Below are 13,861 nucleotides of genomic sequence, written 5' to 3'. Positions count from 1 at the left end.
TGCGCATCTTGTCATGGCATTTTACATACTGCGAGTTTACATAGCCTATTAGTCCTGTTGTGTCTAATATGAATAGACCCAAGCTATTCACAGATATTGCCAGATAATCACTTTACCTCTACCATACTTTTAACAGACTTGGATCGTTTGTGATTCTGGCTGTCATCCTTTCTTGCATTGTCTTGAGCCTTCACTTGGCCAATTATAAGCTATATTGTCAGTAGCCTGGATAGCCCACAGTCATTATGCTACACCATATCGCCCTCTACTGGATGTAAAATGCTCTGCAGTACATTTAGTCATTTTAGAATGTTAAGTATGGTAACACTTTAGAATAGGGAACACTTATTCACTGTTAACTACGAATTTTGCTGCTTATTAATAGTTAGTAAGGTAGTTGTTAAGTTTAGGTATTGGGTAGGATTAGGGATGTAGAGAATAAGGTCATGTAGAATAAGGCATGTGCTTAATTACTACTAATAAATGGCTAATATTCTAGTAATATGCATGCTAATAATAAGCAACTAGTTAAGAGACCCTAAAATAAAGTGTTACCATTTTGGTGAAAGTAACTCAAAAGTAATACAGGAGTCATGTAACGTATTACAATTCTGAGACAGTAATATTGTAAGGTAAGGAGTTACTTTTAAATAACAGTAACAAGTAATCTATAATGTATTACAGTTTGGAAGTAACTTGCACAACACTGCAGAGCTCTGACTTTGGCGGCAACTATGATCACCATGGTAACCTGTGTCATACAGTCTATGGTTCAGCCCTGTTTTTATACAGTCTATATTTGGTTCAGCCCTGTTTTTATACAGTCTTTGGTTCAGCCAGGCAGGGCGGTAAAGGGTTAAAGGGTTTCTCATACTGCTGCTAGTCTTTTTGTTCAGTCTCTAGTAGCACGACAACGAACTTACTGACAGCTGCTCAACGGATCTTCCTTGCGACTTGACACAAAAGAGGTAAATGATTTTCACTTGTATCTAAAATGTCAGTACAGAAAGTATTAAAAGTGATTTAACTTGCTGCTGGCCTGAACTAGTGCCAATAAGTTAATCTAACTCAGTAAATAGATCCTGAGGAGCTTTGTACCTTATTCGCGTTTTCTACCATAGTAAACTAGGTCTGTGCTATTTTGGAGTGTGTATTTGTTATTTATATATAGCTTTAAATGCTCGCTGATGTGGCGCTGGCAGCTCGCACCGTTTTCACTGTTTCGCTAGTTTTAATGATGGTTAGGCTTGGTTAGAAACTAAATAATCAACAAGCTGTCTACACTAAAACAGTGAGCAGCCAGACAGCCTTGGTTTTAAAAAGCAGCATTCTAGTAGTCGCGTGGAGTGTAGGCAGTCACATCTCTTTGTATTATATTAGCTTTGGATGTTCTCACTGTCCTGGAACACCAGTAACTTAAATATAATCGAACTGTAAAATTGTCATTGTGAGGCCTGAGCATGTCATGGAATTGAGTAATTAAATATAAATCTTATAGAAAGTCGTAAAAATGAAAAATGTCTGTAGAGTACACACAGATCACACACACACACACACACACACACACACACACACACACACACACATATATATATATATATAGAACTCCCCTAAATTCCCCTTTTAGGTGGCTCTTATGGGGGGGGGGGATTTTTTTAATTTGAGGGGAGAGTTAGGGGATTTTTTTAGACACATTTTTAAACCAATCATCCAACCTAAATGTTTCGTCATCCAGTGTATTTGTGTTTTACAATTTATAATGTTGATTCATATTTATATTGTGAGGAAGATACTCTGAATTGAATTTATTTTGAACTAAAAAAGACAAGTAAACAGTCAGTAGTCTTTAATGTATAAATAAACATTAGTGACAGACAGCAGCAGGTTTATTTAGGTTGCTGTCTCTTTAAGACCTCATGCACGGATCAAACTGTTACACATAAGTTTTGTTTCGCAACTGTTTATATTAACTTAATAGCCTGTATACTGACAATGTTTAGTATAAATCGACTGTTTACATGAATACTCATCCAGACGGGCACTTTGACATATTTTTGTATGTATTTGGCCGTTTATGCGCAAAGGCGCGCGCTCTCAGATGCATCTCTATGTGCGTGCGCTTTGGGTGTGAGGCGGCTCAAAGAAAGGGTCTCGCAGTCACAGAGCGCGCAAGTACTGAATTGAGCACTTGAATGTTTAAAACTGTAAGACTCAAAAGCACGTGCAAATGATACATTCCTGTCGCGAGCGTCTTTCATGTTGAAATATTTGCGGGAATTTCCCACATACAAGCACGGAAACTGCGGGAATCAGTAGAATTATGTGCAATTATACTCGTTTTTTTTTTATTTGCCAGACAATGTTTTTAGACCTGATATATGCAAGTACATCATGTACGAAATATCAGACCACAATTCTTAGCGTAATGTAAGTGCATTCTAAGTATTGCCGCAGGGGGCGCAATAGTGTATTATTGTAAACAATGTTCTTTTATGGTAAGTTTTCTCTTTCAAATCAAATACCATTAGTCTGAACAGTTTGTATGAAAAAAAGAGGAGAATCTTGCTAAGCAAGTTTGTTAAAACTATTTATTTTTCAATTACCTAATGACACGTCTTGTTTAATGGCTCAGACATTTGAACGCAAAGCCAGAAACTTACTTTACGCAAGCCAGTGTTGTATACATGATGTGCATATGGTGTGTTCAAGTCATGTTGGAAATATTGAATTTACGAGTTGAATGCACATGAACACTACCACAAAGTCATAATTTTTAATGGGAAACTCTAGAGTTAAACCTAGAGTTTCCGAGTTGGAGGTGTGTCAGTGAGAAAACAAGTTGAATGTATCTGTATATCTGTATCTGTATTTGTTAAAATTACATAATTTTTCCCCATTTACAATAAAACTAAGTTGCATCTACAAAATAGTAGACATAGTAGTAATAGTAGTGTTGTACAATTACAGTTTATATATTGATTCAACACGTTCATAAATTGATCAAAAATATAACAAACAAAAACACACAGATGCACATCTTTGTTCATAATTTTTGTATAAGTAGACTTAAATGTGTTGTGTAGACTTAAAACTTCCCAACTCATAAATACGAACTTCCCAGCAGGTCTTGAATGTACCAGTAGCCCTAACAAATCTCAATACTTAAGGAATCGATAGAGTTAAATGTGTGTGCCGTTAAACTGGATTTGTTATTATTCAGGTAAGTTGCTATAAACATATTGACTTTAGGAAACCTGTTCAGCAAGATTCTCTTCAAATTGTTGCTCTGCCATGATAGTATCATGACCGTCAAATCAAATTGTGCATAGAAAACTTTAACCGCCAACTGCTGTTTATCATGGCTGCCGGAAGTGCATTCTTCAAACATCAATTCAGTCGCATCTTCCTCTAATATGTTAAGGTGAATTTTGGATTTCTGCTTACTAAATTATTTGTATATATGCTTGCCTATCTACACGGTCTGAAATTTGGTGTGAGATTGAGGGTATTGCGTACAGTGTTAACTCCCGCAAGTGCCACGTTCGGTAAATTCCTACTAGTGATGTTTCGTTTGTGAACGAATCGTTCTTTTTGAACGAATTTTTTAGGTGAGCAAATCGTTCTCGTTCACATAATCCATTGACTCATATTTCTCGTTCACTTAAATTCCCCCCTCCAGAGCAGCGTGGCGCTATTGGCAGCGCATGCGCAGATCAGTGAACCGGGTAGCTCTCGTCAAAGAATGTTTCATCCTGTCAAAGAATGACTAAACCTCGAGCCAATAGCCTTCGAGTTTGAGATGTGACGAAGCATGTGATTTGTTGAATGTAGTGAACGAATACGCCCTTCACTGAACGAGTTTCTTTTGAGTCTGAACGAGATCGAGAGATCTTCTCGTTCATGAACGAAATGACCGAACTGGTACATGTCGTTCGTGAACGAGTTGAATGAACTGCTACATCTCGTTTGTTAATGAAATGACTGCACTGGTACATATCTCGTTCGTGAACGAAATGAATGAGAGTGTACCTGGTCAGTCGGCCATTTAGCATGTCAATCTCGAACAGCAATCAGCAGATGCAAAGCACAGTTATAGGTACTGTGCACATACGCTTGTTTATATATTCATATTTAGCATACAGAACATAACTCAACTTTTTGGCAAGTACTTTTACTCTACTCACACTACATTTTTTGGAAGGTAATGGTACTTGAGTATATTTTTTCAGCACTCTTTCCACCACTGCTAAACTGCAAGCTAAAACTAAAACCGGTGTTTTCAGAAAGGAAGCGCTTTTATCCACAGTGGAGAGAGCGCGCGCGTGCACATGGTTGCCAGGTTGATAAAGATAAGTAACACACTTAGCAGATATTTCCGTATTGCGCAAGTGGGAGGCTCTGTTTTGGGAATTACGTGTCTTTATATCAGGCATCCCAGTTGTGTTCCTCTGCGGCCAGATTAAACCTTGTTATAGCCTATATATTATGCTCTATACATTATGTTTTTTAGAAACCTGCACTTTTCTGCTTAATTTTAAACGTTGTTCTTGTATTCAAATTAAGCGCGGTCCACTGCTGCACACGTGCCACAATATCGATACAGGGACAGCTGTATCGATACTCCTATCGTCAAATGCCTGTGACGATACATCGTCGTATCGATGTATCGAACACAGCTCTACATGATACTACATTTAATAAAGATATTCTGGGATATTATTAGGGTCACTAGTCTGCTGTCAGGACTGCGACATCTGTCTGTAATGAAAGCACAGATGTGGAAATAGGTCAGAGCTGAGTTTGGGCTAAGAAGTGGATGATGCTTCAGGTCCATAAAAGGTTAAGGGCTGGCAGACCTCCCAGGACGTGTCTGACTGGAATGAGCCCACAGAGAGAGTGAGAGAGGGCCAGGATACAGATGTTCCCCTTCTTTTACTTTTCCTAGCTGGAAAACTCCTGCTCTAGGAGCCAGCTAAAAATGGGATGCCACTGTCTTTGAGAGCTGCCTTGCCAAGACAGGCTCGCTGCAGAAACTTAATATAGGCAACTCCTTTTTATAAGGGAAATTTAGGTTTGGGTGCTTTCTAAAAAAGATTTAATGTGCAACAACATTCCTTGTTGCAAACCAGTAAACCAGTTGTAACTCAGCTTGCATATATTAGTTCACACTGCATTTGAACAATTTTTTCAGTTTCTTTAGACTTATATAAGGTGTTTAAAGCCGGCATGAAATAAAAATTCACCATATCTATTCTCTAAATCCATGTCATAGATTTTATTGTGAAAAATTAATCTGTGCAAATGTTTCTTTTGTAAGTTTTATTACACTTATTTAAATGAACTGCACTAACCGAGCAGTTCATTTTAGGGTGTTTTCACACTTGATTTGATTGCCTGGCCCTAACCTGAGTTCAGTTGATCCTCCCTCCCCCTGCACCAACTGGATTGTGTTCACACAATGTTTTTTGGTTTCTGAACCACACTCTCAGAAATAAAGGTACGAAAGCTGTCGCTGGGGTGGTACCTTTTCAAAAAGTACACATTTGTACCTAAAGTGTCCATAATGGACCTTAAAGGGATGGTTCACCCAAAAATGAAAATTACCCCATGATTTACTCACCCTCAAGGCATTCTATGTGTATATGACTTTCCAATCCAATCAGAGTTATATAAAAAAATGCCCTGGCTCTTCCAAGTTTTATAATGGCAGTGAATGGGTGTTATTTTCAATAGTCCAAAAGAAGTCCAATAAAGTGCATCCGTCCATCATAAAAAGTGTCCCACACGGTTTCGGGGGGCGAATAAAGGCCTCCTGAAGCGAATCAATGCGATTTTGTAAGAAAAATATCCATATTTAAAACTTCATAAGTAATAGCTTCCACTAACTGTCGTACGCACGTTCACAACAGAACGATGTTCTGGCGGATGATTTAGGCGTAGCGGTAGAGTAAGCTCCGGTGAGAAGTGTCTTACGCGGAAGCACAGAGGAGAGAGCAAAACAAAACACCAGTCATTGAATTAGAAGTACAAAATGAGGATTTATAAAGAAAAAATGTTGGACGGTTTCGATATAAGCCAAGAGGAGACTGGTTTTCCTTTGCTAAACAAAGTAAACTTTGCTTCTTTTACTCCTGTAAACAAAATCTTAGTTCTCGCAAGACTAGCATATTCTCACCGGACCTTACACTACATCCTACGTCATCCGGCTGGAACGCCACTCTCTCATGTACGCACATACGACAGTTACCGGAAGCTGGAGATTACTGTTTATTAAGTTTTAAATATGGATATTTTTCTTACAAAAACACATCGATTCCCTTCAGGAGGCCTTTATTAACCCCCCGGAGCCGTGTGGGACACTTTTTATGTCACTTCATTTTTAGGTGAACTATCCCTTTTAAGGCCGGGACACACTAAGCTAACTTCAAAGAACTAGCGGCAACAAAAGCCGACGGTGTTGTTGCCTCGTGTCGGACTACAGCCGACGGCAAGCTAACACGTGCGCTCTGCGCATGCGTGAGAGGAATTAACTGTCTATATCATCAGCTATCAATAGTATATATTCGTCATTCAAAAGGAGAAACCGAAACAAAGATATTAGAGATAAACGCAGATATACGAAACGTAAACAAAGCAGCGCTTGCTTACCATTTTGAATATCAGTAACGTTGATTACTTTAATCATTTTAAGTGGCTCATGTTGTTATGAAAACATTCGCGTATTAGAATGATTGGGAAAGTTCACGTAACATTTAAACAGCCTTCTGTCTGTACCGCCTTCATTTACGTGCTTGTTTTCATCACTTTCGCTTTAATTCCTGGGCACTGACTCGTTCGCTAACCTAAACATTCAATCAGAGCTCTCACTCGCACCGATGGTCCCAACGGCCCCGATGCTGAATCGGGCAAACTGACGTGAGCCCGACGAGAGCCAACGAGTGGAACACACCAAACAAACTAGCCCGACCGTCTCACGCCGTCGGCCTGACGTTGGCCAACGGCCGACCGTCGGCTTGGTGTGTCCCGGCCTTAAGGTACATATTAGGGCTGGGCGATATGGCAAAAAAAATTAAATCTAGATTTTTTCAGAACGTTTGACCGATTCTTGATTTTTTTCGATTTTTAACTATAGTCAACTTGAAAATGTAACTACAACACGATCCAAGTAACCTTTTCTTTATTACTGACTGTTTACTTGTCTTTTTTAGTTCAAATGTATTCAATTCAGAGTTTGAAATTAAAGGTCTTTTTAAGTGATTTCTAAACAATATAAATATGAATCAACGCATAATTATAAATTGTAAAACACAAATATAGTGGGTGACGAAACATTAGATGATTATAGTTTTAAAAAATGTAAAAAAAAATACCCCAACTCCTCCCTCAAATTAAAAAATCCCCCCCATATAAGAGACACCTAAAGGGGGAATTCCCCCCCATTTTCCAAAATGAAATTCAGGCAGTGGTACTGCCCCAGTGACAGCTTTCGTACCTTTATTTCAGAGAGTACACAGTACGTTTGTGTCATCAGAGTGGCAGCTGTTTACCCCTGTTGGCCTCACTTTTCTACTTTTTGTGGATTTTGAAAACTTGAATTTGTTTCCAAAGCACCAACACCGAACGACACGTGCATCTATTTGTCACGAATGTAATGCAAAGTTTTGAAATTTCTGCTACAGGTGAGTGGAAATGAGATTTGGAAATGATGCTTTTGATCATCTGTTACACTCAGATGTATGTCACAGTACGGAAGAGCAGATTTTTCACTACTTAAATTTCATGAGGACTTTAAAAAAGTCTGTTGAAAGGACTTTAAAAAAAGTCCTATACTGCACAAATTGGTTTTCATACTTGTATTCTTTTGTGGTCTGCAACCTAGTTACCAGTGAAAGTCTGATCATGTGTCAAAGCCCTTTACACCAATAAGAAGAGGATTTCTGTCAGGCAGAGGTTGCGTGTGATGCTTTAGATGTCCATGGCTTATTTCACTTAATGTTATATGATAAATGTTCCTGATTTGTCCAAAGTGACTTAAAAAAGGAAGTTTACAAAGCAAGTGATTCTTTGTAAACAGGCAGTACGATTAAAAGTGCAGCAATACAAAGTTCCATATAGGGCAGAAACGTTCAACAGACACTCCAACCCCCTGAAATGGTGAAAGGATGATCTTTTTTTATGTATTTTTTTTTTTTTGTAAAGAATGATGGAGGCTAACAAACGTGTTGACAAATATAGCACAGAAAATTTTGTTGATGGTATAGTAGATAATTGTTTCCCCCTATGATTGTAATGCTGTGATGTGGCCGTTGAAGACCCGGCTCTCATTTAGCTATGGCTTGACCTTCCTCTTGGTGGAGGGGTGAGAGGGGGAGGCTCATGGGTAACTGGGGCGTGAGACTGTTTCCCCTCTTAAGTGGAGCATTCACGCTGCCTCAATTACGGTTGCCATAGGACTGCCCTGAGAGTATGAAAGATGTTGGCTGGGGGAAATCATAGGGTTATGCAAAAATAGTGTCTTGTGTGACCCAGAAGGGGTGAATTATTACTTGGCCCATAATTTGGGTCTTTTGCTTCAGCCTAAATTACTAACAAACTCAAGAAGCCTTACTTAGTAATGTTTGAACTGTTTTTTATGGTTGACATTTGAACAACACAAGAATGAGACTTGAAATTGCTTTAGTTGTGTTAGGCGTGCTCTTGGCATTCACCCAAAATAGTATATGAAAATAGCTTTTAATATTTTTAACTTAATGATGGTTAATTAAAGGTTCTGCCTCCTCCTTTCCCTGAAGACAGCATTAATAATTTTGCTGCACCTCCTTTTAATCTCTTCTTTTGAGCACGTGTTCTAGACATGTAAATCAGTGGCTCCCACACTAAACACAAACTTGTGTACCCATCCTCCCTGTAATTTACTGTCTGCTATAGCCTCTATTAAAAATGTCCAAAAAAATAATTGCTGAGATATCGCATACTTCAGTGAGTACATAAGAAGATTGTAATAACAGTATTCACACACCATGATTGAATAAACAAATATAGTTCCCTATAACAATTATAGTTTTCCTATAGTTTACATATCTGTATTTATTTTCAATTTTTTTAAATCCTATTTTCCCATTTGCCACATGACAAAAATTTAAATATCATACATTATTGAAGACATTTAAAAGTATAATTTATAATAATGATAATTTAGGTTATTTCTGTTTTATGTTTTGCTTATTTATGTATTTTATAATAATAATAATAATAATAATAATACTTTTTTAAAAACCATTTTGCCATGACATTGGCCCCATTTGCCACATGACAAAAATTTAAATATCATACATTATTGAAGACATTTAAAAGTATAATTGATAATTTAGATAATTTAGGTTATTTCTGTTTTATGTTTTGCTTATTTATGTATTTTATAATAATAATAATAATACTTTTTTTAAAAACCATTTTGCCATGACATTGGCAAGACATTGACATGTCTTTGCAGTATTATTGGACAAAAGCCAAAATACCCAGAAGTATGATGTAGGCATGTGTAGGAAATCCCTGTTCACTCATGATCTTTAAATTAAACGGTATTAATTTAATATTCAAGGCCGCTGTCTGCTGTATGACACCATGCCATGTATGCTACTGATTTCTTGAACAAAATCAATCTAACTCAAGTGTTGATATCTACTGCTAAAATAGATGTTTTGTTCAAACCTTTGGGGGTCAGTAAGATAAAAAAAAAAAAAATCTCATTTATTTTTCGTCATTTTATTCTAGTAAATAGAAAAATCAAATAAGGAAATTAATTTCAAAATTTTGGATAGATATTTCAGCACTGTTCAAAATTCAACAGTACTGTACGGATGCATTGATTGACAACATAACATAAGACAGTTTACTTCTTTTTGTGTATATTTAACACCCTATACATGTGTAAAAAGCATGCTTGAACTGAAGCTCTGTCAAGTTATTTGTCAAAATAAATAATAGTGAAAGAGCACTTGCTGGGGGAAGTTATTTGTCTATAGTGATTATGCTGGATTAAATTTCTGGTCATGTGATCTATAAGTATCTAACATCAGCAGTGTAACCCTTACCAAAAAGTAGCATACTTCAAGTTTATTTTAGTAAGTATAATAAAAAGTAGACTAAAAGTATACTTTCCTATTTTTAGTTTAAAAGAAGTATACTAATAGCACACTTGAATAAACTTCTTTTTCGTAAGGGAAAGCTTGCTTGGGTGTGTTCAGATGCCCTTTTGTGTTGTGCTAAAAAGCCTAGGATAGGACAGCTTTAGTCTATTATATGCAATGGGCCAGCATGCCATCATTGTATTATAGAGGGGATGTTGTGATTGACCAGAGAATGGGCGACATCTACACAGTTGAGTTACAGTACAGCTAACAGCGACTGTAGAGATTAGTAAAGAACAGAGATGATGGGGTGCCTCAGCTTCCAGATGGCAAAACTTCCTGCAACCCAAACTACACCATAAACACATTCTCACACACACAAGCTAAAGTCAAGTGTGTGGTTGTTCATGTATTTTGGCTGCAGTATGTTTTGTGGATGTGAATCGAAACTGCTGAACCGAAAGCCAAATCCTCTGACACCTGATGAAACTTTTTTGTACTTCCCCTTCCATATTTATTATTGTTTTCTCAGGCCAAACTGCTGAATGTTGAAGAATAAGAGAAAAGTCCAATCCTGTGTAGTATACTATTTTTTTTATCATGACTGTGAACATGCTTACCAGTGGAAAGAGGGGAAATACATTGGCTGTGTTGTTATTTCTCTGAACTCCCCTTTGTAAATGAATTAAAATACAGAAAAAGAGTGCATTCAGCACAGAAAAGTCGAGAGTCTGGTTTATAGCTCCCTGGAGTACTTTGAAGAGATGACGCCAAGTAAGCTTGGCTCTGTGACTCTCTCGCTTCATATCCTGATATATTGCTTATTACTCCAGACTGGAGTGTGTGTGTGAGTGTGTGTGTATGAGAAGAAGAAACAGTCTAAGTGAGAAATGGAAGAGTCATGCTCTCATGGTTACATTTTGAATCCCCCTCACAGAAATCTTACATTTTATTCCCAGTGTCTTCATTAGATGTTCATAGAGGCTTTTAAAGAGAGTTCCAATATTTTAAGAGCAATTTCATATAAGATTACTTGGATGGATTGGTGTAAGTCAGTGGTTCTCAACTAGGTTTGCTTCAGGATCTTGATTTTGCATGATTGGAAATTAAGTGGCAACCCATCGCAGAATTGTTTATTGTAAGCAAAAATGTCTTTGGAATCAAACAATGAAATGTTTTTGAATCACAATAAAGACACATTTTATGATTGTAAATTATTTTTCTCCTCCATTTCAAAAGTTGATAAGCCTATTTATGACTAAGCCTTTTACCGCAAACCCCCACCACCTCTTTTTTTTTTTTGAAAACTGCTGGTATAAGTTATACTCATGAGATCTATTTCTCCAAAAAGAAAAGTCTTCTGATGATTGTATTACTATCCTCAGGGATTGTAGGATGCTTGGCAGAGAAGATATTTATGAATAATATCTTCTGGGAATCTGACCAGAAAGGCATTTTAAATCTCTGACATCATAAAGTATTTCAGAAAATGTGTAATGAGCTTCAAATGAATAAAATGAATAGAACATGTAGGTAATGTTGACAGTAATGTTACTTAATATGAAATGTTTTTGAATCACAATAAAGACACATTTTATGATTGTAAATTATTTTTCTCCTCCATTTCAAAAGTTGATAAGCCTATTTATGACTAAGCCTTTTACCGCAAACCCCCACCACCTCTTTTTTTTTTTTGAAAACTGCTGGTATAAGTTATACTCATGAGATCTATTTCTCCAAAAAGAAAAGTCTTCTGATGATTGTATTACTATCCTCAGGGATTGTAGGATGCTTGGCAGAGAAGATATTTATGAATAATATCTTCTGGGAATCTGACCAGAAAGGCATTTTAAATCTCTGACATCATAAAGTATTTCACAAAATGTGTAATGAGCTTCAAATGAATAAAATGAATAGAACATGTAGGTAATGTTGACTAATGTTACTTAATGCTTAATGAGCAGAGACCAACTGCCTATTTAATGACTCCCTCAAATAAGTCATGAGTCATATCGAACATATTTGCTTTGAGCTGTTATGCCTTTGCATGATTTTCTGACACGTGTCTTCCTTTTGACACAAAGAAACAAACACTGCAATGTTTTGCTCAGAATTGCAGTTGAATTACAAATGAATAAATTTGAGATTTCTCTGGACGAGGATATACCTACTGTTCAAAAATTTTGGGTCACTAAGATTGTTTTATTTTTTATTAATACTTTTATTCAGGAAGGATGCATTAATTTGATCAAAAGTGACAGTAAAGACTTTTACATTAATACAAAAATTCTATTTCAAATAAATGCTGTTCTTTAAACTTTCTAGTCATCAAAAAATCCTGAAAAAAGCATCACTGGAACTTAACTGGAAAATATAAATATCATTCGTTAATTAAACTGAAACTAATCAACCAGCCAGAATACCTAGAGTGAAAACTGAATCACAGCTGTGATTTATAGAACAGGTTTTTTTCCAGCGAGAGCTTACACATTATCACTTGCAGACTGTTTTTAACAATGTGCAGAGAGAAACTCTTTCATTATTGTTGTCATGTCTAAGACCTGTTCAGTGTCAGTTAGAAGTTGTCTCCATTGGTTTTCTTCTTCATGCCTCTTAGAGTTTTGATGAGATTTCCTCTCTTTTACAGAGCAGCAGTCATGGGGAAAGGATGTATTGCTGCCACCAAGTATTTCCTGTTCATGTTCAACCTCCTCTTCTTTGTAAGTGCACACACTCCTACACCTTTATTCTAAATCTCAGCAGGAACACTGCCCTTGAGCTCAGCGCATTAGCCATGTGGCTCCATGTCTTTAGCCCTGGTCTTCAGGTCTACTGTGAGCTAATGCAGGATGAAAGGGAGGTTACTATTGAGAACTGAAGTGAAAATGGAGCTTTTTGAGAAGAATAGAAGTCTATAAGAAAATGTATTTATGTAAAAAGAAGTTTCTGACCTCTGTGCTTGTAAAAAAAAATGCTGCTGTTTCAACTTCAGTTTAACACAAAATGTATGTAAAAAAAAATTGACTGCTCAGATTATGCTATAGTACAATGTGGTCATGCAGTTGGCATTATTATCAAACTACATTATTGGAACTAAAGAGAAACCAGTAAAATGCTGTTTTTGGGGTAAAATGTTTTTTTTTTTTTTTTTTACAATTGTTTATTTAGAAGTGTTTGTAATAATATAACTGTATTTATGCATATGTAACAAGTAGCTCAACAGTGAGTATGAGCTATCGAGGCTTTTAGAACCAAAGGTTAAATATTCACTTAATAATATGAGTTGAAACTCCATATACATATATTTTTTTTTAAGTTCAGTCATTTATTTATTTACATGAATCTAATTTTCCTATTTACCACATTTCCAATTTGGGCATGGTCTGTGTGGGCATGTAAATAAAAATAAAATGTATTAAAATGCATTATTGAATTTAGTATAGTATATTGAAGACATTTAGTATAGTACAGTATATTAACATATACTATACCCAGCAGTGTGATGTAGTTGTATGTAGGAAATCCCTGTTAGGAAATTGTTCAAGCTTAGTAAGGAAGCAGGCCTGCTTTCTGTTGCATTTCTTTGGAAACCTTCAGTTTGACCTGTTGTGTCTTTGATATTAAGGGTCAAAGGCTAATGAAAAGCATGTGTGTGCCTCTCTCTGATTTTTCCTTCTGAAGACCCTTTAATTGTACAGTAGCCTGGTGTTTTACTGCTTTCCTCTCCACAG

The 13,861-nt window shown here is 36.6% G+C and overlaps 1 protein-coding gene across 1 annotated transcript in view; it reads left to right on the top strand.

Annotated features, from left to right (window-relative positions):
- The first annotated feature begins 769 nt into the window (after positions 1-769).
- The window catches only part of LOC107690387 (CD82 antigen-like), a 31,028-nt gene continuing 17,936 nt past the window's right edge, over positions 770-13,861 (top strand). Inside the window, exons 1-2 of the mRNA XM_016488720.1 lie at positions 770-968; positions 12,778-12,850. Coding sequence (XP_016344206.1) covers positions 12,788-12,850 — 63 coding nt within the window. The 5' untranslated portion in view covers positions 770-968; positions 12,778-12,787. The remainder of the gene's footprint in view (positions 969-12,777; positions 12,851-13,861) is intronic.

The sequence above is a fragment of the Sinocyclocheilus anshuiensis genome, unplaced genomic scaffold, assembly GCF_001515605.1.
Source record: "Sinocyclocheilus anshuiensis isolate Anshui unplaced genomic scaffold, SAMN03320099.WGS_v1.1 scaffold609, whole genome shotgun sequence".
NCBI classification, from domain to species: Eukaryota; Metazoa; Chordata; class Actinopteri; order Cypriniformes; family Cyprinidae; genus Sinocyclocheilus; species Sinocyclocheilus anshuiensis.
The sequence above is the reverse complement of the archived record's forward strand: the minus strand, read 5'-3'. Positions and strand labels throughout refer to the sequence as shown.